General features: G+C 43.0%; 1 protein-coding gene across 9 annotated transcripts in view; it reads right to left on the reverse strand.

The window, feature by feature from the left end:
• The window catches only part of adgrb1a (adhesion G protein-coupled receptor B1a), a 180532-nt gene that overhangs the window by 79237 nt on the left and 76507 nt on the right, over nucleotides 1-24788 (reverse strand). For 4 of the 9 annotated variants that reach the window (XM_041987803.1, XM_041987800.1, XM_041987797.1 and 1 more), the window contains exons 3-12: nucleotides 10464-10622; nucleotides 8716-8820; nucleotides 7258-7425; nucleotides 6767-6931; nucleotides 6473-6637; nucleotides 6153-6317; nucleotides 5938-6039; nucleotides 4622-4728; nucleotides 4340-4534; nucleotides 1448-1516 (exon numbers count right to left, since the gene is read on the reverse strand). In XM_041987803.1, coding sequence (XP_041843737.1) covers nucleotides 1448-1516; nucleotides 4340-4534; nucleotides 4622-4728; nucleotides 5938-6039; nucleotides 6153-6317; nucleotides 6473-6637; nucleotides 6767-6931; nucleotides 7258-7425; nucleotides 8716-8820; nucleotides 10464-10622 — 1400 coding nt within the window. Of the gene's footprint in view, nucleotides 1-1447; nucleotides 1517-4339; nucleotides 4535-4621; nucleotides 4729-5937; nucleotides 6040-6152; nucleotides 6318-6472; nucleotides 6638-6766; nucleotides 6932-7257; nucleotides 7426-8715; nucleotides 8821-10190; nucleotides 10407-10463; nucleotides 10623-24788 lie in introns of those variants that run through there. The other 5 variants (XM_041987805.1, XM_041987798.1, XM_041987802.1 and 2 more) reach the window with 4 other exon arrangements.

The raw sequence follows: 24788 nt of genomic DNA on the forward strand, positions 1-24788 counted from the left end.
GCAAAATGAAAGAAAAGGATTATGGATTTTAGGTGAATATTCTGAGCTGCTGCTTAAAGCTATGACACACAGAAGGCCTTTTTACAGAAAGCTGTATCAGAGGCAAATATTGTCACAGTGTTGCCAGCCTTTCATATTCCTTACTGCTATGACCAACATTCACATTTACAATGTCTACGAAAACTTCTTTTTTTCATTTTTATCATGCAAAACAAACCAAATAAAACAGGTCCCACATGTTTCGGATTTCAACCAATGAATGAATAACAGTGTAGTTTAACCAATATTCAATGATCTAACTCATGTTTTCAGGTGGATTCTTTTCTATCCCTAACATGTATTATATTCCATGTACGCCTCCTCTTTGCAGCATCTGTCACAGGAGGATGAAATGACTCCTCTTAAAAAAAAAAAAAAACATCTTTCACAATATAACCCCTGCTCAAAAAAAGAAGGGTTTCTTTTTAATTCCAATCAGAAATAATATTCATTTTACTCAGTTTAGGAAATGTATCTTGTCCAGTTTTTACTTATTACCCTGATTTGTACTTTATTTGTCGCTTCCTGACCTATATAGTTGTCTCCCTCTGAAATCTGTTGCCAAATTATTTTCCAACAGATTCAAGACCAATTCCAGGGCGGACAATGACAAAAGGTGGGATGTGGACACAGATTGTTTGTTGTCTCTAATTTGTGATGATAAGTCTAAAAGTTTAACTTACTGATTAAAAGTTTTCTTCTTTTTCAATCCCAGCCATATTCCATGTCAACATGTTGCCCACACAAACCCCAAAGCCAACAACCAACTCACTGCAGCTAACTTGAGAAATGAAGGTGCAACTCTGTTTATTTGGAAAAACATAAACATACACTCTCAAAAATACAGTATGTTACAGCCACACTGGAGATCAGCTGTTAGATGAAGTCGAAATGATTCTGCACGTTCCCAGAAACCTCACCAATCTAAACTAAGTTAGTGGCAGCAGAAATATTTGTAACAGTCACAATAAAACCTGGAGCTCCTGCTTTTGAAGTCGTTGGTGGAAAATCCTTTTGTGCACACTGTTTGGAGGCATTGGAAGTGCTTTGAGAAGAGCAGCTTGGTTTAATTAGCATTTCTCTTCTACCTGCATGCTGACACTCCTGAGAGGAGGCGGACACTGGATGGCTGGCTGGAGGCACAGACAGCGATGCAGCGATGGAAGGCTGCAGCAGATGGAGGAGTGGGCGTTTGCCTCGACTACATTACTCATTAGTTATAGTTATTTCTGTCCTCTCTGTGTCTGTCCTCTCTGTTTACCACTGTCTGTCTGAAAGGACACAGGTGGGCTGTTTGTCCACCTGTGTCTGTGTCGCATTATTTCACTCATCAACTTTTTCACATGAAGTTGAGCAGCAGATGAAAATAGAGACAGTAAGTGTTTTAGGTGGACACGGTTATACTAACCAGCTGTGCTTCTTCCCATCGATCTTTGTTCTCTTCCATCAAGAGATTGCTCACAGACTGCACAAAGTTCTGGTAAAATGAAGATAAAACAGTCATATTATTTTACAGGTTAATGACTGTAAATGGGAAATTAATTTTCAACAGCACATCCACTGCATACAGGCTCATACAATATACAGTATAATCATTCTATAAAAACCCCAATCCACAAAAAGCTGGGACACTGTACAAAATGCAAATCTCATAAACCAAAATGTATAAACAACTCAACATGAGACATTTTACTATTTCATGAAAAATATGATCTCATCATGTTCCAGGTCCATGTATTCCATTCGCTGTCTATCCTATCCCCTCTTCTGATAGTCTGCAAACATCCAGAGCTGCTGCTGGACATTTAGGAAGAGGAATGTTTTCCTAGTCTGGACTGATAGAGGATTTATATGATGGAATAAACTGATGTGCATTATTCCGAAATTCTCAACAATTAGCAGATTTTTGCTGATTGCCAAACTTCTCTGCGGCTTTAGTTCTGAAACACTGAGTTTCTAAGGTGCTTTTTAAAAAAATACACAAGCATGTTGAAAACCCATGGCCACATCATGTTTCTCTAGTTTTTTTTTTAGTGCCACTTAACCTTTCCTGCATTTTGTTGCATCGTCCCAACTTCTTGAGATGTGTTGCAGACACTAAATTCAAGATGAGATGGTATTTTTCATAAAGTAATAAAATGTCTCACCTTCAACTTTCGAGTTTTTTTCTGTTGTATTGTGAACGTAAGATTGGTTCATAGGAATTGCATTTCATTGCATTTTTTATATTTGCATGTTACACAGCATCTCACTTTTTTGGGTGCTGTAATTGTACATAAATATTTCACATATTTATACTACACTTGCAGTTATGAATGCAACAAGGAGTGTCGGCTCAATACTTTTCCCAAGAACGTTTGGACAGGAAAAACCAGGAAGTGAATCTATGTTTAACCACTTTAATTACCAAACCCAAACTGGAGTGTTTTCTTCAGGTTGGCAATGAGTTCGTGTTCCAAGTGGAGGAGCTCATGTATCTCGGGGTCTTGTTCACGAGTGAGGGAAGAATCAAGCAGGTGGATCGGTGCGGCGTCTGCAGTGATGCGGGCTCTGCATCGGTCTGTCGTGCTGAAGAGGGAACTGAGCCAAAAGGCAAAGCTCTCGATTTACTGGTCCACCTACGTTTCTACCCTCACCTATGGTCACGAGCTATGGTTGGTAACCGAAAGGAGATCAAGAATACAAGCGACTGAAATGAGTTTTCTCTGCAGGGTGGCCGGGCTCTTACGTAGGGGTAGGGTGAAAAGCTTGGTGGTCCAGGAGGGGCTCAGAGTCAGTTTGTTTAGGGGGAAGACCTAGGACACGCTGAAGGGACTACATCTCTCGGCTGGCCTGGGAATGCCTCAGGATCCCCCTGACGAGCTGGTGAATGTGGCCGGGGAGAGGGAAGTCTGGGCTTCCCTGCTTAGGCAGCTGCCCCTGCAACCCACCCGGGATAGGCAGCACAAAATGGATGGATGGATGGACAGACGGACGGACGGACGGATGGATGGACAGACGGACGGACGGACGGACGGACGGACAGACAGACAGACGGGCGGACGGACAGACGGACGGACGGATGAATGGATGGATGCATGGAATTACCGAACCACTGCCACACATTCTTAATTATGCTTTTCTTCCTGTTTGGTGCTGAGCTCTGTGTAATAAAACATGATAAATGTTATTCCTCTGGGCTCATAGTTGAATAAATTTTCCCAAAAATGACCAAACATATTTATCTGAACGATTCCAGATTATTCATGTAAATGATGAGGCTTCATCATACACCAGAATAAGTCGTGGAGTTCCTCAGGGTTCCAAGCTTGGACCTACACTTTTCATGTTTTAAATGGGCTATACTTTTATAGTCGTCTTCTAGTTTTGTTGACAATTCAACAAAGTTTTATGCTCCAAGCCACAATCACCCATTCGTGCACACACTTACATTGCCCTTCTTGGATCTTGTCTTTGTAGTGCTTTTTACCCATCCTACCCTCTTACAATGTGGGGTTCAGTATCTTAACCAAGGATGATTCAACATGTGGAAGCTAGAATCAGACCACCAACCATCCAAATGACGGCAGCTACTCCTCCTGAGCTAAAGCCACTGTACATGCTTCAATTACATAATATGGCAAATAAATAAATAAATAAATAAATAAAAACATGACATAAGTTGTCATTTCTAACCCTGGTTCTGGTTCTAATGGAGGTTTTTCTTCCTGGTTCTGGTTCTAATTGAGCTTTTTCTACCTGGTTCTGGTTCTAATGGAGGTTTTTCTTTCTGGCTCTGGTTTTGATGGAGGTTTTCCTTCCTGGTTCTGGTTCTGATGGAGGTTTTCCTCTCCACTGTCTCCTCGTGCAGCTCAGGATGGAGGATTGAATCAAAGAAAACATTGGTTTCCGTTGGTTTCCTTAGCTCAATCATAATTTTATTTATTGTTTTTTAGTTATTATAAACTGGACTCAAGTGAATCATATAATGGATTTGTTTTAAATGGGATGTATGTTTGAATTGGATTGAATTGAATTGGAGGTTCATAAATAAAGCTGAATTAAATTTCAGAAATCTTTTGTAAGATTTCGATCACTCTTCAGCAAAGGTTTGGCTAAATACTGAATTAAATTTCATCAGTGAAAGTTTTGAATCGATAGCACTCTTTAAAAATAACTGCACAACTGAAGATGAGGACAAACGTCCTAATGGACAACAGAGGGTTTGAATCCAGATTACAGTTTTATCAGCATGTGTCAACCTAGTTTCAAAGACACCCAAGTATAGCTCAGCAAACAGCAGCACATATTTATAAATTACCCTCATGTCGCCACTGCTGGGGCTGTAGTAAGCCCTCCTGAAAATCTCTGTCATGTTCTTCAGCACATCCAACATGGCCAGCAGGTCCCCGCTGTAGCTGGTCCCATCGCTGGATGTGACCCTTAACTTGGTCATCACCTCTGAAACTCCATCTCCCACAAGGCCTCGCTGAGCTTTGGACAGGTGTTCCCGAGTCTGGTGGAGAAAGTTGGCTCCTCTTACTTCTGTTACTTTGCTTAATGTGAAGCTACCAGGAATGTAAAAAGAAATGTTAATACTCACTAAGGTTTGTATACTGCGATAGTCATTGGAAATGCATTTCATATAAGTGGGATTCTCCCAGTAGGCGATGCCCTCCTCATCCAATGTACAGCGCCGCAGGATAAGCCCTGGACAGAAAAAAAGGGGATTCATCAAAGGATTTATATGTGCTTCCACTGGATACAATTTTTAGGAAGCATGGTATTGCCTTCCACTGTTTTGCTGATGACCTACAAATCTATCTGCCAATACAGACGAGGTCTGGTGGAGCCATAGACACCTTGTTGAACTGTCCTGTGGAAGTTCATTCATGGTTTGAGAAAAACTTCTTTTTGCTAAACAAAGACAAGACTGAAATAATTGTTTTTGGTCAGTCTCACTTATTGGATGGTCATGCCAGTGTAGTCGGCCGTTATTGCAGCACTGTAAGCACTTTGTTAGAAACCTTGATTTGATTTTTGATTCTGATTTTAAATTAATAAACAAATTAGCTCTGTTGTTAAATCTACTTTCTTTCATTTACGGCTCCTGAGCAGAGTAAAAATCATATCTCCCTTTCAAAGACCTAGACTGAGTTATTCATGCTTTTATCACGTGCCGTCTAGGTTATTGTAACCCTCTCTAGTTTGGGATTGATCAGTCACTCGTCTTCTGACAGGGAGAAAACGACGTGAGCTTATCACTCTGGTGCTGCTTCACGTCACTGGCTTCCTGTACAGTTCAGGATCCAGTCTAAGATTTTATTACTTGTTTTTAAAAGTTTTAATAGCACAGCACCACCTTATTTATCAGAGCTTTTAATCATTTACAGTTCTGTCAGATGTCTGAGATCAACGACGAACCAGCTGCTCTTAACAGTTCCTAGAACCAGGTTAAAAGGCAGAGGTGACAGAGCGTTTTCGGTTGCAGTTCCCAGACTCTGGAACATTCTGCCTTTTAATATTAGGTCAGTACAGAGCATTCAGCATTTTAAATCATTGTTAAAAATACACCTTTTCTCACTGGCTTTTCCTCCAGCTTGAGCATTTTAATTGAGTTTTTATTGTATTTATGTTCTTATGTGTTTTATGTTATTTTGATATTAATATTAATATTTTAATTTTTATATTATTTTATTCTTGTATTGTTTATTGTGAGATATACTGATTTATTTTATGTTATTTTAATGATGGCCTAAGCATTTTATCTGCTTTGCTTTGTACAGCACTTTGGGCAACTGAGGTTGTTTTGAAATGTGCTTTATAAATGAATTTGATTTGACTTGACTAAGAGTTGTGTCTCATAAACCAATTTTAAAATGGGACCCCTTTGTGAATCCATGAAGCATGCAAGCTCACCCATGGCGTTGGGAGGACAGCGTACAGCTGCTGTATCCCCAGCGGGAGTAATTTTCCACACAACGTTGGCAAAATTGTCCTCCGCACATATTTCATGTGGTTCTGTTGAATGATATAACACCATATTGTGACTTACAAACAAGGGTTTAAAAACCATTTCTACACCATGCAGGTTAGTTTGGGTTCAGTTAGTGATCTTGTACACGTTCACGGACCTGGGCATTTCTTTTCATTACAGCTGCGAACTTCTTCACGTTCTCCAGGACAAGGCTGTCCTTCAAAAAAAGGCCCGTAACAAATTCTGGTCCTCTGCTGGCTCCCCCCTCCACACGTTTTACTGCAACCAGACCACAAGGACCATGGCTGCCACTTGCCATCCACTGAAAGAAGAGATGCAACATGAGATATAAAAAAAATACCCAAAATGAAGTCTTTGTCATAAATGCTGAATTACAGAGGAAACGAATCACCAAACTGAATCATTGTATTTTTGTTCTAATATGGAAATCAGACAGGTGTTACAAGAGAGCTGTACCCGGACACTCCCCAAGGAAGCAGTCGACAGTCTCCAGCCACTCTCCCCTGCACTCAGAGCCTCCATACGAGGGGCCGTTGCACTCCCTGGTTCTCTGCATGGTCCCATTAGAACAAGAAGCAGAGCAGGAGCTCCAGCTGGACCACTCGTTCCAGACGCCATCCACTGATGGGGGTCCAAGATCACAGGAACAGCATAGAGAACGATTTTTATGAGTAGGAACACAAAAATAAGTGAATTGAGTCTCTGATTAATGTTTGTTTTTTTGTTTGTTTGCTTGTTTGTGTTTCTCACCTGGACAGACAGCGATATTGCAGAATTTGGTCTGTTTCTCTGGACCCTCACAGGGATCCCCCCCAAACTGTGGGGGTGCACAGGTTCGTGTTCGGGCTCTGTAACCTCGGCCACAGGTGGACGAACACAAACTCCAGGGAGACCACTCGTCCCACACGCCGTGCACTGCAACCAGAGCAGCTCAGGTATGATTTACAGTCAGACACCAAAAGGACAGGAGACAGTATCAAGAAGACTCAGAATGGGAATTTCCCAGAGATTACATGACTTTTCATTGTTTTTCTGTTTTTTTCTACTCATTCGAGAGCCTGAGGATACCTTGAAGTCTGGGTTCTGCTATGGTGAGGGAACTACATGCCATAACTGGAGGTGAGGGTGGGAATTGTCCAGATTTTGCTTTCTGTTTGTAGAGGCGAGTCAGGTGAGGTCTTGTGTGGGTGAGGGAGTGTCTGGAGAGGGCTGGGCGAGCGCTGAGATGGGGTGGAGCTTACCTGGACAAACAGCAGAGTTGTTGCAAGGTCTCTGCTCTCGCAGTGGCCCACTGCACTGGGTGCTGTAGGAGGAGGACACACAGAAACGAGTGCGACTCTGCCAGCCCTCCCCACACGTGGCAGAACACACACTCCACGGTGACCACTCATCACCTGAAACTGAGTCTTCTGAGGAAGAAGGGATGGGTAAAGGATGGGAGGATAGGGGGAAAAAAGAAGAGGAAAAGGAAAGGAAAGGGCCAGAACTAATTATCATGCAGGATGGAGCCTCCGTGGCCAAAAGAGGAAGGGTCATGGTTAAAGGGTACATTCTGTCTGTGCAACATTTTAGGGGCTGCCTTCATCAAAGGTTTGATATTTCCTCGAAGGATGGAGCTCTTCGGCACTTGGAAACATTGCTGACTCTTTTCTTCATGTATGCTAATCAGTCTGCTGTTTATATCGCAGTAAACCTTTGTCCCCTTCGAAGGAGGCGGCCCCCCAAATGGAGCTCAGCTGTCCGTCTGCTTGTCCTTCGTCATCTGTGAGACTCTGGTGTCATATCCCTTGCATTGACTTCCTGGGGAAGTGAATGCTACTGGAGTAGGATATGTCAGTTATCATTTTGCTGGCAGCGCCTGCTGAATTTAAGGGTCAGAATGAACCAATAAAAGACAACCGGGTGGGAGAGGAGGGAGAGGAAAACTGAACAGGAAGTGAGGAGTTAAATTAAAGTGATACTTCACCCAAAGTAAGGGTTGTTGTAACCATAACTTCCAGCTAAAGATAAATTAACACTGACTGCCAAGCAATATGCATCCCTTACTAAGCCCATAACTGTGGAGTTTTAGAGTTTACATGTTTTACCACAGTCTAAACAACAATGCTGGGCTGAACAGTGTTTTCAAGTTGGCCATGTGAGCATTGATGGATTGGTGGTGTCCAAGCCATGTTCAGCATTTTTTTTCCTGATGACAGCTGAGATCAGCTCCACTCAACCCACAACCCTGAACGAGATGGAGCAGCTTTAGAAAATGGATAAATGAATGAATGGATGTAGTGGGTGGGTGTAATTCCCCACCCCCTTCATCTGTGTGGACTGATCCTGAACATGTTCTTCAGCTGCAAATCGAAAGCTTTGACATAAGACAGGTGTTACAAACATAAAAATGATTTTTTCTTTAGATGCTGATCATAATTTTGGGTGCAGTATCACTTTAACAGAGAGGAAGGTCTCGGTTTTATCCAACCATTTACAGACCAGCACAGTGTTCTGTTACAGCCTCACATGAAATGCATTTTCACTTCATGGCAGGGTCCATGTTGGAAGTTTAGTCCACTGTGGACAAGGCACTGCGATGGGAGATTTTGATAGATGTGTGTGTTTTAAGTCATATCTGTATGTGGAACGAGTATGGTGGTTACCCAAGCTGCCACAGTGACTGATGCATGGGATCCCTCTGCGTCCCGTTGTCTTACCTGTCTGAGGGCTCTTTGGTCCACTGCGGGGCTTCTCTGCATCATCACGCTTGCGACTGTCCACAGAGCGAAGCGATTGGCTGCGAGAGAGATGGCGACCTTTGCCTAAAGGAGGGTGAGGCAAGGCCAGGGGGGAGGAGGGGGGGGTGGGGTTAGCAACCAGAGCACCGTCATTAAAAGCTTTATATTCAGGGTACAACCGTGACGTGATTGGTCACCCAGAACAGCATCAGCCAAACTTGGGACTTGTGTTGGTGTTTATGTGCTGCTCATGTGTGCAGTGCTCTTGTTGTTTTTACTCTTGTTTATCTGAGGTTTTACACACCAAAAAAAAAAAAAAAGAAAAAAACACAAACCTGCTTGCAGTGATGACTGTCTGCTGGGTGAGACTAATGCGGCTATAATTCTACACAAATGAAGTGGCTCGCAGCAGAGAAACATTTTTCTGAAAGCACTAATATTTCTGGGTAAATGACATTGGAATACTGTGTAAAACGTAAATAAAACAGAATGTAATGAGTTCCAAATCTCATCAACATAAACAACATATCGGATGTTGAAACAGACATTTTACCATTTGTTGGAAAATATGAGCTGATAGTGAATCTGATGGCAGCAACACATCTGGAAAAATTTGATGTGTACCTTTGAGAAGCATCCTCTCTCCTTTTTAATCTGTAGGACACTACAGATCCATATTTTCCATATTTTTCATAAACAGTTTCACATTTTCATCCATCTGATCACAGAACTTTGCCTCTGGACCAGCTTTAGTCCAGAGAAGACGGCGCTGGTTCTGGATCCTGTTCACATCTGGCTTCTTCTTCTGGATTTCAGGTTGAACTGTGTTCACAGACAGTGGTTTCTGGAAGTCTTCCTGAGTCCATGCAGGGTTTCCAGTAGAGAAACGTGTCTACTTTTAATGCAGAAGATCACCAGCATCCAGCCTTGTCCCATGCACGCAGAGATTCCTCCTTCTAATGATATTCTACACTGTAGATGGTGGATCTTCAAAGTCTGAGGAACATTTTTCTGAAAACTTTCTACAGTTTTAAGATCTAGTTTTGTCTCAGGTTGGTGAACCTCTTGCCATCTTTCCATCTGAGAGACTCTGCCTCTCTGAAATGCTCCTTTTATACCCAGTCCTGTTACTGACCTGTTGCCAGTTAACCTGATTAGTTGTCAAATGCTCCTCCAGGTGTTTCTGGTTTGTACCAGGTACTTTTCCAGCCATTTGTTGCTCCTCTTCCAACTTTTTCCAGATGTGATGCTGCATCAGATTCACTGTCAGCTCATATTTTCCATCACATGGTGAAATGTCTCAATTTCATCATCTGGCATGCTGTTTCTTCTTCTGGGAAGAATATTTGACCTGATGAAATTTGTAAATCATTGTATTCTGTTTTTATAGATATTTTACAGTGTTCCAACTTTTTTGGAACTGGAATTGTACATAAAAGAAGTCAGGAAATTACCTCCTGAGTTCATTTAGCTTTCTGTGGGAGTAATGATTCTGTTGCATCGTGCATGCCCGGTCATTAAAAAGGTCGACCATGTTTTTATTTCTCATCGATCAAAGTCCCCTTTCCAACATGAGCTCCGTTTAGTCAACACAGTTAGTTGCAGAGGACGAACACAAGAGCAGATAAACAAGATGTTCAGATGGGAAAGGTAAAGAAAGAAATCAGTTTGGTTGTCATGGATACATGGATACACACAGAAACAAAGTCACAGAAGGAGAAGTTCACCTGTGCAGGACTGAGAGTTGCAGGGCCGGCCCTCCTCTACGACACCCTCACACAGAAATGACTCCTCTGGGGGTGACTGACAGGTCCGAGTCCGGGTTTGGATCCCGCCTCCGCACTCGCTGCTGCACTGCACCCACTGGCCCCACACACTCCAGCCACCTGGATGCACACATGAAACCAAAACTGTCTTAACTGGTTCAGTGCACGTAAATATTAAAGGCTAAAACCTTCATGCAGGTTAACTCTACTCTGCATTTCCAGACAAAACAACATTACAAATTTTTTCTTGTATTCAGATCATAATGGCACCACAGTTTCCAAACCTTTCAGAGACATCAAACACATCAAGTTTAGCTGTGGGTGTGTAGTCTCAAACTAACACCACAATGGAATGTATGGGCTACTGGAAATTATGCTATTAAATGACAGAAGATATTTTATGGATTCTTACAGCAAGAACAAGCTGTGGATGCAAACAAATATCAAACATTTCTAAAATATTATTATTATTTTTTTTAATCTATAAAATAACGTCTGGTTTCTATGACTGTTTCATTTGTCTACCCATTTTGGGAATTTTTCCTCTTACAATGCCATCTGGTTAACAGAAATAACATCATAGAAGAGGTGGATGTTTTAGCTGAACTACAGAAAAAGAAGCTGAAACTCTGTAAAGTAGACCAGAGTCACAGATTAAACTAACCCCTGTATTCTACACTCTAAGTTCATCTTTTTACTCTCCCACTTTTGCCAGTAGTCATTCTGTTTTTGCAGGAATATGATCTTTAGAAATAAAAAGTGCATCATCTTTAGAGCCATTAAGAGCCAGAAAGAAGCACTTTCTCAGCATGTTGGGCAGATCCACAATCCTCTGCAGAGTCATGTCAGAGTTAACCCTATCCAAATAAAATGCACCACAACTTAAAAGATAGAAAATGTTCAGTTTTCTTTTTGTTCAAAGTCCTTGGGCAAGAAAATAAGAATTAAAGCCATTAAACTGAATGATTGTGAAATTGTTGTCGCTAAAGGCAGAATAATCTCTGCAATGCTCATCTCAAGTCAAACATGACAATCCATGCAAATTCTCAATTTCTGAAATATTCCTTAAGATCTGCATCTACATGTTGTCCATATATGTGCGGACCAGTTGGAGACATGTGAAATCCATCTGATGAAAAGAACTGTGACGGTATCTGGGACCTCATTCATCAAGCTGGCGAAGGAGCAAAAACAGGCGTATGCCAAATATAATAACTTTTGCGATTTATAAAAACCAAACTTGAAAATGTTCCTACCTCCATGGCAACTCTGACCCAGACGTGGCACCAATGGTCCGGAATAAAATCAAGGAAATGATGTGAAATGTGAAACATTTGTGTACAATCCCCTATTATCTTTCACGCAACATGTCTGAACAAGACCCTGAGATACGTGAACTCCTCCACTTGGGGCAGGACCCTATTGCAGACCCGGAGAGAGCACTCCACCCATTTCCGGCTGAGGACCATGGTCTCGGATTTAGAGGTGCTGATTCTCATCCCAGCCGCTTCACACTCGGCTGTGAATCGCTCCAGCGAGAGCTGAAGATCACAACCCGATGAAACTAACAGAACCACATCATCGGCAAAGAGCAGAGACCCAATCCTGAGGCCACCAAACCGGATCCCCTCAACACCTCGGCTGTGCCTAGAAATTCTGTCCATAAAAGTTATGAACAGAATCGGTGACAAAGGGCAGCCTTGGCGGAGTCCAACCCGCACTGGAAACTATTCTGATTTACTGCCGGCAATACGGACCAAGCTCTGACATCGGTCATAAAAGGGACCGGACAGCTCATACAAGTGGGTCTGGCACTCCATACTATCAGAGCACCCCCTACAGGAGTCCCCTGGGGACATGGTCGAATGCCTTCTCCAAGTCCACAAAGCACATATAGATTGGTTGGGCAAACTCCCATGCTTCCTTCAAGACCATGAAGAGGGTGTAGAGCTGGTCCACTGTTCCATGGCCAGGAAGGAAACCACACTGCTCCTCCTCAATCCGAGGTTCGACTATCCGGCGGACCCTCCTCTCCAGCACCTCTGAATAGACCTTACCAGGGAGGCTGAGGAGTGTGATCACCCTGTAGTTGGAGCGCACCCTCCGGTCCCCCTTTTTGAAGAGGGGGACCACCACCCCAGTCTGCCAGTCCAGGGGAACTGTCCCCGATGTCCGCGCGATGCTGCAGAAGTGTGTCAGCCAAGACAGCCCTACAGCATCCAAAGGCTTAAGGAACTCTGGGCGGACCTCATCCACCACCGGGGCCTTGCCACCGAGAAGCTTTTTAACCACCTCAGCGACCTCAGCCCCAGAGATGGAAGAGCCAGCACCAGCTACCCCCGACTGTGCTTCCTCATCGGAAGACGTGTTGGTGGGATTGACAAGGTCTTCGAAGTATTCCCTCCACCGCCTCACAACGTCCCGAGTCGAGGTCAGCAGCCTCCCCGTCCCCACTGTACACAGTGTTGACGGAACACTGCTTTCCCCTCCTGACCTGCCGGATGGTGGACCAGAATCTCCTCGAAGCTGTCCGGAAGTCATTCTCCATGGCCTGAGTTTTTGCCTTAGTGACCGTGGAAGCTGCTCTCCACTTAGCATGCCAATACCCATCAGCTGCCTCCGGAGTCCCACAGGCCAAAAAGGGCCGATAGGACTCCTTCTTCAGCTTGACGGCGTCCCTTACTGCTGGTGTCAACTAACGAGTTCGGGGATTACCGCCACGACAGGCACCAAAAACCTTACGGCTACAGCTGCGGCTGGCAGCCTCGACAATAGAGGCACGGAACACAGCCCACTCAGACTCAATGTCCCCTGTCTCACCCAGGACATGGTGGAAGCTCTGCCTTAGACGGGAGTTGAAACTGTTTCTGAAAGGGGACTCCGCCAGACCTTCCCAGCAGACCCTCACAACACACTTGGGTCTGCCAGGCTTGACCGTCATCCTCCCCCACCATCTGAGCCAACTCACCACCAGGTGGTGATCAGTTGACAGCTCCGCCCCTCTCTTCACCTGAGTGTCCAGAACATGCGGCCGCAAGTCCGACGAAACGACTACAAAGTCGATCATCGAACTGCAGCCTAGAGTGTCCTGGTGCCAAGTGCACATGTGGGCACTCTTATGTCTGAACAAGGTGTTCGTTATGGACAGTCCATGACGAGCACAGAAGTCCAACAACAAAACACTACTCGAATTCAGATCAGGGGGTTGTTCCAATCACACCCCTCCAGGTCTCGCTGTTTTTGCCTACATGAGCATTGAAGTCCCCCAGCAAAATGAGGGAGTCCCCGGAAGGAGTGCTCTCCAACACCCCCTCCAAGGACTCCAAAAAGGTTACTCTGAACTGCTGTTTGGTGCATAAGTACAAACAACAGTCAGGACTCGTCCCCCCACCTGAAGGTGGAGGGAGGCTACCCTTTTGTCAACCAGGGTAAACCCCAACGTACAGGCGCCAAACGGGGGGCAATGAGCATGCCCACACCTACTCAGCGCCTCTCACCGGGAGCAACTCCAGAATGGAAGCAGGTCCAGCCCCTCTCAAGTACAGTGGTTCCAGAGCCCAAGCCATGCATCGAGGTTAGTCCAACTATATCTGGCGCACCAGCTCAGGCTCCTTCCCCAGCAAAGAGGTGACATTACACGTCCCTAGAGCTAGCTTTTGCAGCCGAGGATCAGACCACCAGGGTCCCCGCCTCTGGCCGCCACCCAGTTCACACTGCACCCGACCCCTGTGGCCCCTCCTGCAGGTGGTGAGCCCACGGGAGGGGAGGCCCATGTCACCCTTTCGGGCTTAGCCCATGGGCAATGTCCCCAACAACATAGCCGCTAGGATCGTCAGGACGCACAAACGCCTCCACCACGATAAGGTGGCAGCTCAGGGAGGAGATTATACATATTAATTTTGTAAATTAAAACATATGACTAAATTACTGTCATTTAGCAGACACTTTTCTCCAAAGTGAATCACCCATGTAAGATTCGAACTTCGGTCTCCCGCATGGCAGACGGATGTCCTACTGACTGGGATATCTAGCTGTATGTTCCGATACCTCTGCTGTGTCTTCCCTTCTGACACTGTAATGACATCATCTGCCACCTGCTGCCACTATTCTGCCTTTCTGACACCAGTAACGCCCACACCGTGCCCACCAATAAAACATTTTTACATCTGTCAATGTGGTCCATCAGGATCTCTGCCTCACACATCTGCTTCTTCCTTCTTTGTTGTATGTATCATAGGCGTCCACCTGACCATTTATAGCCATCATGTGGGCGTGGGAAGGCATTCCCTCATGTGCGCCGGCTTTACAGTTGATTCTGGTTTATAAATGGAAACAGGTGTAGGACGTGTGTGTGCACGCTTTTATAAATCTGAAAGTAGAAGTGCGCAGCATTTCCTTTTTGAGCTGCAGACACCGCCTGTAGTTTGCTTAGCTACACAGTTTGATAAATGAGGTCCCGGGTCACTATTTTCTAAACTTGTTTGTTGACACTATCTTTGCAGTCTGAGTTTGCCTTTAAGTAGCAGCCAGGGTCCCAGAACGAGCTGGGATCACGAGACCATGTGTTTACAACTGCTGTTTCATGCTGTCTGGCTTCCAGTTAACTCTATCATCTGAGGGATTGTTTAACTCTTACTCTTATTATTCCAGAAGCTGTTGGAAAGGTAGCTCATACCATCAGACATCATACATGACAACTTTCACAATGCGTTCCTGATGCTGAACACAGGAATAAGTACTCCCTTATGACTCATACCATGACTCAGACATATACTTAGACTAATCCACATTATTTGAAAGATAGAAAAGTTTCATTTATTGGTGACCAAAGTCTTGTCCGTAGTGCCTCACAGCGTCTAAGAATTAATGACTATAAACTCATCGTCTACTTTATCGGGACCAGCTTCTAGTACCGGGTCGGACCCCCTTCTTAATTCTTGGTGTGATAGATTGAACCAGGTGGTGGAAACCTTCTTCAGAGGTTTTCTCCATATTGACATGACAGCATCACACAGTTGCTGCAGGTTTGTCAGCTGCATCCATGATGAGAATCTCCCGTTCCACCACATCCCAAAGCTGCTCTGCTGGACTGAGATCTGGTGGCTGTGGAGGCCGTTGGAGTCCAGTGAACTCTTTGTCTTGTTCTAGAAAGCAGGTGGAGATGATCTGAACTTTGTGACATGGTGCGTTATCCTGCTGGAAGTAGCATCAGAAGATGCTCCACTGTGGTCATAAAGGGATGGACATGGTCAGCAACAATACTCAGGTAGGCTGTGCTGGTTAAACCAGGCCACACTGGGACTAAGGGGCCCAAAGTGGGCCAAGAAAATCTCCCCCCGTCATTACACCAGCAGCAGCCTGAAGCGTTGATCCAAGGCAGGATGGATCCATGTTTTCATGATGTTTTCAGCAGATTCTGAGCCTAGCATCTGAATGTGGAGCTGAAATGGAGACTCATCAGACCAGCAACGTTTCTCCATCTTCTATTGTCCAGTGTTTCCTGGAGCTGTTGTCCAGTTTCCTGTTCTTAGCTGGCAGGAGGCACCCGGTGTGGTCTTCTGCTGCTGTAGCCCATCTGTTTCAAAGTTGGACGTGTCGTGTGTTCAGAGATGCTGTTCTGCAGATCTTGGTTGGAACCAGTGCTGATTGGACTTCCTGTTGCCTTTCTATCATCTTCAACCAGTCTGCCCATTCTCCTCTGACCTCTGACATCAACAGACACTCTGGTCCAGAGCTGCTGCTTTGTGATTGGTTGATTTGCATCAAGAAGTTGTGGATGGTTAGTGTATGTTAACTGAAACTGACACAATTGGCTTCTTTTCCAAACAATTTATGAAATAAAACATGTAAGATGCATACAAACTGAATTAAACTAAACTCCAAGTAAATGAAGTCATATCAGTTTCACCAACATTTCTGTGTAACTCTGTAGATTATGTTTTATTTCTAACAAAATTCACAATATAAGCACAACCTCAGGGATGGTGTTCTTGCTTACAATAAACCTTCAGTAGTTTTCTAACAGCTGGAACTTAGTAACACAGTCATCCACCACAGTTCAGAACAGCTGCCATCCATCATCCTTTGCTGTCTGGAAAAACTCACATGTAAAGGATCTGGATTGTCAAAAAGGCCTGAGAGCGCTCATGGCAGCAGATGCTCATTGGATGTTACAAAAGGACAGAGTACAAAGAAAAGTAACTCGTAACAGCATGCCATGAACATCACAGACTGATGGTATCTAACAGCGAAAGCAGAGCTGAGGGGACGCTTTTCCTCTAAAATAGAGGTGTGATGAATGCTGTTGTCATTATAAAATTCCCTGTTTGGCCATTCTGATTTAATGGACTCCATTAAGATGTGTACTGACATGAGAAGGATCAGGTGAATCTCTCTCTCTCTCTGTATGTCCACCATGTTCATAAATGTTTAATGGCACAGACAGATGCCTTTATACCCCCACAGGCGACGACAAATATGTATTAATCTGCATGAATAGAACATGAAGTTGGCCAACATCCAGACACACAGTTTTAATTACTCGGAAATCAATTTCCTTTGGGGTGAGCCTGGGATGAGCGAGAGCACTGTGGAGAGCACTTGATTCAGTCAAAAGAGTCAGACATGCACACACAAACACACACACACTACAGCTGCGTGTCATCGTAAACATGTCAGCACAACAAGTCAAGCGCTAAGAAATGAAAGAGGCAGAGAGCACCGAAACAACGGAAATGGGAAAATAATGCCCAGCCTTCAAAGCAGCGAAATTTGACATCTACTTTAAATTTTCAATCCCAATTTCCAAATATAATTTGCATTTTGTTATTCATTGTGTGTTCATTTTTAATTACTACACCTCTGCAGACTGATCATAGACAAAAAAATAAAGTAATGAACCCATTTGCTTTAAACCTGGCTGAAATCAGAGACTCAGGCTTTCAGTCCCGACTTTACATTGATATAACATTAACTTGCGGTTTAATATTTCAGTAATACTCTCCAGACTGGGGTCCAGTTACAGGATAAATTGAGGTTTACAGTATCTTTGGATGACGAGGTACCTTACAGTGGGTAATTGGTTGGATCCCACATTACCCTCCATGTGCTTAATAGTGTTGAAAATGGAGAAAAACACTAACAGAACCATAAATACCATAAATGCTACAGTATAACACAAGTTTACCTTAAGAAAGAATGACCCCTGACTGGCTTCCAGTATAACCTCATATTAAGCCCAATCTTTAGGAAATCAGCCTCAGATGTGCAGAAGCTGCCATTTAAACATCATTGCTGGATGCAGCAGCTGCGGCTGCAGAATGAAGACGGGTTTGTCTCAAGGAAACATCAGATATCTGGCAGCTCACTGCTCCTAGGAACTAGGACGGGTTCAATGCAGAGAAAGAAATTTCCAGCTTGGGATTAATAAAGTATAAAGGAAAAAAAAACCAGTTAAGGTGAAAGCAGTGGCAGCAAGGGACTGAATCCATCATTTGGGTCTTATTGTTAAAATACAGTATTCATACTCATTCCTAGGATTACTTTGCTCATTCCTAGTGTTACTTCACTCATTCATAGTATTACTTTGCCCATTCCGAGTATTACTTTGCTCATTCTGAGGATTACTTTACTCATTCCTAGGAATACTTTACTCATTCCTAATATTACTTTGCTCATTCCTAGGATTACTTTACTCATTCCTAGTATTACTCTGCTCATTCCTAGGATTACTTTGCTCATTCCTAGTATTACTTTGCTCATTCCTAGGACTGCTTTACTCCTTCATGGGATTACTTTACTCATTCCTAGTATTACTTTGCTCATTCCTATGATTACTTTACTCATTCCTAGTATTACTTTGCTCATTCCTAGGATTACTTTACCCATTCCTAGGATTACTTTGCTCATTCCTACTATTACTTTGCTCATTCCTAGGACTGCTTTACTCCTTCATAGGATTACTTTACTCATTCCTAGGATTACTTTACTCATTCCTAGTATTACTTTGCTCATTCCTAGGACTGCTTTACTCCTTTCATGGGATTAATTTACTCATTCCTAGTATTACTTTGCTCATTCCTAGGATTACTTTACTCATACCTAGTATTACTTTTTTCATTCCTAGGACTGCTTTACTCCTTCCTATGATTACTTTACTCATTCCTAGTATTACTTTGTTCATTCCTAGGATTACTTTACCCATTCCTAGGATTACTTTGCTCATTCTTACTATTACTTTGCTCATTCCTAGGATTACTTTACTCATTCCTAGTATTACTTTGCTCATTCCTAGGACTACTTCATTTATTCCTAGGTCTGCTTTACTCATTCGTAGGATTACTTCATGCACTCCTATGATTACTTTACTTATTTCTAGATTAATTGGGCAGCTATTTTCTAGTTTTTACTGAAAATAAAATGGTTTTATTTTAGGAGGAGATAGCTATTTACGTTTTCTACTGTGTTTCATGTGTTATCTGTTGTACCCTGACACATCTCAACTTTCTTTTGAGACCAAAAATATACATACAGTCCTTCTATTTGTGGAGATATACTTAATTTAAGTTGGGTTTATTAATTTGGGCAGGAAGCAAAAAAAAGAAGAAGTGAAGAAGTAGTTGGGGTATCTAGACCTGAGATCACATCAAAACGGCAGACATACTTTTGTTCTTGAACAACTAGTTGTTTTGCTGTGCTTTACCACTGCTTCATTTGATACATGCGTCTTCAAAAGGCACTTCACCAAATAGTAAGTGAACCCAGAAATGAAAAGACAGTAAGTTCTGAGGTGTGCAGTACACCCTGCTGCCTGAAGGGGGTCCTACTTCAGAAGTCTTTCCCATGGCTAATATGCGAATAATAACCCGTTAATGTCTAATGTGTAATAATTAATGCAGACCTATTGCATCACCTTGTGGTAAAAACTTGTCTGGTAAGAAAAACCACTTGTCTTCTGCCCCCTGATGGACACCCTCAGCACTACAAAACTCTGACATCAAAAAGTAATAAACTGCATGTGCAAGGGATTTATGATTAGGTTGAAAAAATAACTTTCTGTCAATTGTTTTTTGGGGCATTAATGGTTAAAACATCTCAGGTGCTTTTTAATTTGATCCCTTAGGCTGTATTTGCTTCTGCATTATTTACAATCTACATTTCATTCATTCATTTTCTACCGCTTTGCCCATCACGGGTCATGGGTAAGCTGGAGCCTATAACAGCATTAACAGGTGAGAGGCAGGCACACCTGGACAGTTCACCAGTCCATCGCAGGGACAACACATATAAGGACGAACAACTGTTCACATACACTCACTCCTAGGAAGAATTTAGAGTGACCAATTAACCTAACATGCATTTTTTTGGACGTTGGGAGGAAGCTGGAGAACCCGGAGAGATCCCACGCATACACAAGGAGCATTAACATTTTCTTACCCCAAAATAATCATTTTCTTATTTTTAATCAAATATTTTAAATATATATTGATACTGTATTTTTTTTAAATATAATATTAACTTCCCCATTATTTTCTTTCTGACATTTTTTCCTCTATTTATTTCCCAAGGATATTTCTGAATTATTTCTATGTCCCTTTTTTTACATTTCTATATACATATCCAAGCCTTCCTTACTTATTTCATAATACAAGTTTTTCTCACTTGTACAAATATATAGGAAAGTAAACGTAAGTATTAATCCTAAGTTAGATTAAAACAGTTTACAATGAGAATAGAAATATTAATTTATGTCACACTTTTTAAATTTCTTAATGGAAAAATAAAATTCTAAATATGTTTGAATAATTTATTGGCATATTCATGTGTTTACTGAACCATTTCTATATCACTGCATTTATTTTTCATTTAGGTGTTTTCAGTCCTGCATCATGCGGACTGGAGAACTTGTTAAACTTCATGTAAACCTGGACGCAAAAGTCTGTCAGTGTAAGAAAAAACATCATTTTGTGTTTTCTATGAGCATTAAAGTAATCCTTTTCCACCAGAATAACCTTCAGCTTCTCCCTGAATCAAACCAGCTTCATTGTGAAAAATATGCTTTATGGATACAGAAAGAAATTAGCTGCTGTTTGGAGCAAAGGACAGAAGCTCCTTCTGTCAAATGAAGGCTTTGGCAAGCAGAAGAAAAGGAGGGGGTGGGTCCACTTAAAGATAAGACTCACTCTTCCCCAGCAAGAAAAGAGAGAAATAAGAATATGAATTTTCTTTGTCTTTCCTGCCCAATCAGTGTTAGGAAGGAGGGATAAAATGGGTGGTTGGGGGTGCTCTGCTGTCTTTCACACTCTGCAAGGACATTTTATTATGTTCTCAATTCAGAGGGGGTCTTTTGTGAGAACACCTCTGGTAGCAGGAGGGCTGCAGAGTCCAGTTCTCCTGAACAGTCTTTAAACCCGTCCTCCCTCCTTCACCTCCCACAATCCCTGCTTTCCTTTGACATTCACTTTTCTCCAAAACACACATTCCTTTTTGATTGCTCAGCGTGTACTGATGCATGCGTGGCTGCACGCTCCGCTGGCTGCATGCATGCGTTTCATGCTCTCTCTTTTTTTCTTTTTTTTTTTTTTTGGGGTTAAAATTAACTTCTTGAAAGTCACCTTCATCTTCTATTTGGAGTGAAGGGATGAGTGGATGGGCATCTCCTCTTACAGCTCCAGTTTCTGCACCTTTGATCAATAGCTGCCACTTACTGCACACACACACACACACACACACACACACACACACACACACACACACACACACACACACACACACACACAGAGGACTCATAGATAGTGTTACTGCAAATTTATTGATTGAGAAATGTGTGTGTGTGAGGAGCTGTGATGGGACCAAAGAGCTGGTGAAATATGATGTTGACACCTGCTGTGGAAACAAGCAGGAGGCCAGGAGGAGGGAGGAGATGAAGCTCGGGGAAATGTTAAGAAAGACAGAGACAAGAGAATGAGGGTGGTGGTGGGGGGTGGAATAATCATGGAAATACGAGGTGCAGGCAGAAATGAGGTGACTGGTTCACACAAAGCTGTGTGGCTGAATGAAGGATAAGGCGAGTGCTGACACCCAGAGGACAGAAGCAGTCAACTGCACGGTGGAGATAACAGCTGGTGAAAGAAGAGAGCGAGGAGGAAGGGGTGAAGGGAGACGGGAACAGAAAGAGGGAAAATGTGAAGGCAGATAAGAAGAGAGGGGAAAATGAAAAGGGGGGAATGGCAACCTTAAGTCAAGCTCACTACTTATTAGATTCCTGCATCAGTGACGGTGCTCAAGTCTTCATTTTATTCAGAAATACAGATTTTTATGATAAAGCAGCATCAGACCAAATAACCAAAGCGAGGACGAAGAACTTTGAAGAATATGTTGATTTATTATTTTGACATAAAGATGGCATCAAACTGTTTCAAATATAGTATTCAGTTTACAAAGTAAAGGCAATATTAAATAAAATTCTGCTTTATTTATACACTACCCACTCTTTAACAGACAGGCAGATTCATTGTAGTCCAGTTTTAATCCAATTAAAACAAATCCTTTAAGAAAAGAAATCTTTTTGAGGTCCTTTAGTGGGGAAATTTCCAGGCAAGCTGAAATCTGAATTTCTTCCAGATAAACAACAGGGAATATTGGAATTAGAGCCCAAGATGACTAGACAACAGCAACTAAACCAGAGCACCTGCACCGCTGTGTGACATGATAACAGACGTCCTTCATGCTCTACGCTGAATACACATGTGGACGGAGTCTTCTCTCCATCCTTATGTGCATATTTCATTTGGTTTTCAGAGCATTTGTGGATGCGTAGCCTATCGTAGCAAAAATAATAGCTTACGAGTGATAAGTAAAACGAACAAAGAAGAAGATTCCATGATGTGTTTAAGAGATGCACGAACCACCACCGTCTACTGCATTACGTCTGCCAAGCCTTTATCTGTGAACACACATCATTATCATCTCCTCCGTCACCATCCTGTTTGTTATTACCTGAAACCAACATCAGAAGGTAAAGGATATGACACTTCAGTCCAGTTTATAAGAACTGTGTTCATATAAACCAGCTCCTAAAATAATTACCCAGTAGAGATGAATGAGTATGAAAAATCTTATCACAATTTTATTCTTACAAATGTTGCGATTTAGTATTTTAAATTCCATCGTCTGTCAAATATTCATGCAGAAATACACTGAAACATGAGATGAAGGATTGCGAAAATCAGCCAGAAATCCTGGTTTTCTAAACTCTCCCAGAAAGGTCGAGATGCTGAGAACTTCATGTCCATCAGGGAGACACAGCCGAAGAAGAGGAAGGAAAGCCGCCATCAGAACCAGAACCAGGAAGGAAAACCTCCATCAGAACCAGAACCAGAACCAGGAAGCAAAGCCTCCTTCAGAACCAAAACCAGGAAGCAAAGCCTCCATCAGAATCAAAACCAGGAAGGAAAACTTCCATCAGAACCAGAATCAGGAAGCAAAACCTCCCTCAGAACCAGAACCAGGAAGGAAAGGCTCCATCAGAACCAAAACCAGGAAGGAAACCTTCATCAGAACCAGAACCAGCTAGAAAAAAACCTCCATCAGAACCAGAGCCAGCAATAAAAATCTCCATCAGAACCAGAACCAGGAAGATAAAACCTCGATCAAAACCAGAACCAGGAAGCAAAACCTCCATCAGAACCAGGAAACAAAATGTCCCTCAGAACCAGAACCAGGAAGGATAGGCGCCATCAGAACCAGAACCAGGAAGAAAAACCTCCACCAGAACCAGAACCAGGAAGGAAACCTTCATCAGAACCAGAACCAAGAGGGAAAACTTCCATCAGGACAAAAACCAGGAAGAAAAACCTCCATCAGAACCAGAACCAGGAAGAAAAACCTCCCTCAGAACCAGAACCAGGAAGCAAAGCCTCCATCAGAACCAAAACCAGGAAGGAAAGCTTCCATCAGAACCAGAACCAGGAAAGAAAACCTCCAGCAGAACCAGAACCAGGAAGGAAACCTTCATCAGAACCAGAACCAAGAGGGAAAACTTTCATCAGGACAAAAAACAGGAAGAAAAACCTCCATCAGAACCAGAACCAGGAAGCAAAACCTCCATCAAAACCAGAACCAGCAAGAAAAACCTCCATCAGAACCAGAACCAGGAATCAAAACCTCCATCAAAACCAGAACCAGGAAGCAAAACCTCCATTAGAACCAGAACCAGGAAGGAAAGCCTCCATTAGAACCAAAACCAGGAAGCAAAACGTCCCTCAGAACCAGAACCAGGAAGCAAAGCCTCCATCAGAACCAAAACCAGGAAGGAAAACTTCCATCAGAAGCAAAACCAGGAAGGAAAACCTCCATCAGAACCAGGAAGCAAAATGTCCCTCAGAACCAGAACCAGGAAGCAACGCCTCCATCAGAACCAAAACAAGGAAGGAAAACTTCCATCAGAACCAGAACCAGGAAGGAAAACTTCAATCAGAACCAGAACCAGCAAGAAAAACCTCCATTAGAACTAGAACCAGGAAGCAAAACCTCCATCAAAACCAGAACCAGGAAGCAAAACCTCCATCAGAACCAGAACCAGGAAGGAAAACCTCCATCAGAACCAGGAAGCAAAATGTCCCTCAGAACCAGAACCAAGAAGGAGAGCCTCCATCAGAACCAAAACCAGGACGGAAAACTTCCATCAGAACCAGAACCAGGAAGCAACACCTCCCTCAGAACCAGAACCTGAAAGGAAAACCTCCACGAGAACCAGAACCAGGAAGGAAAACTTCCATCAGAACCAGAACCAGGAAGCAAAACCTCCATCAGAACCAGGAAACAAAATGTCCCTCAGAACCAGAACCAGGAAGGATAGGCGCCATCAGAACCAGAACCAGGAAGGAAAACCTCCACCAGAACCAGAACCAGGAAGGAAACCTTCATCAGAACCAGAACCAAGAGGGAAAACTTCCATCAGGACAAAAACCAGGAAGAAAAACCTCCATCAGGACAAAAACCAGGAAGAAAAACCTCCATCAGAACCAGAACCAGGAAGAAAAACCTCCCTCAGAACCAGAACCAGGAAGCAAAGCCTCCATCAGAACCAATACCAGGAAGGAAAGCTTCCATCAGAACCAGAACCAGGAAAGAAAACCTCCAGCAGAACCAGAACCAGGAAGGAAACCTTCATCAGAACCAGAACCAAGAGGGAAAACTTTCATCAGGACAAAAAACAGGAAGAAAAACCTCCATCAGAACCAGAACCAGGAAGCAAAACCTCCATCAAAACCAGAACCAGCAAGA

Source organism: Melanotaenia boesemani, chromosome 6 (assembly GCF_017639745.1).
Source record: "Melanotaenia boesemani isolate fMelBoe1 chromosome 6, fMelBoe1.pri, whole genome shotgun sequence".
NCBI classification, from domain to species: Eukaryota; Metazoa; Chordata; class Actinopteri; order Atheriniformes; family Melanotaeniidae; genus Melanotaenia; species Melanotaenia boesemani.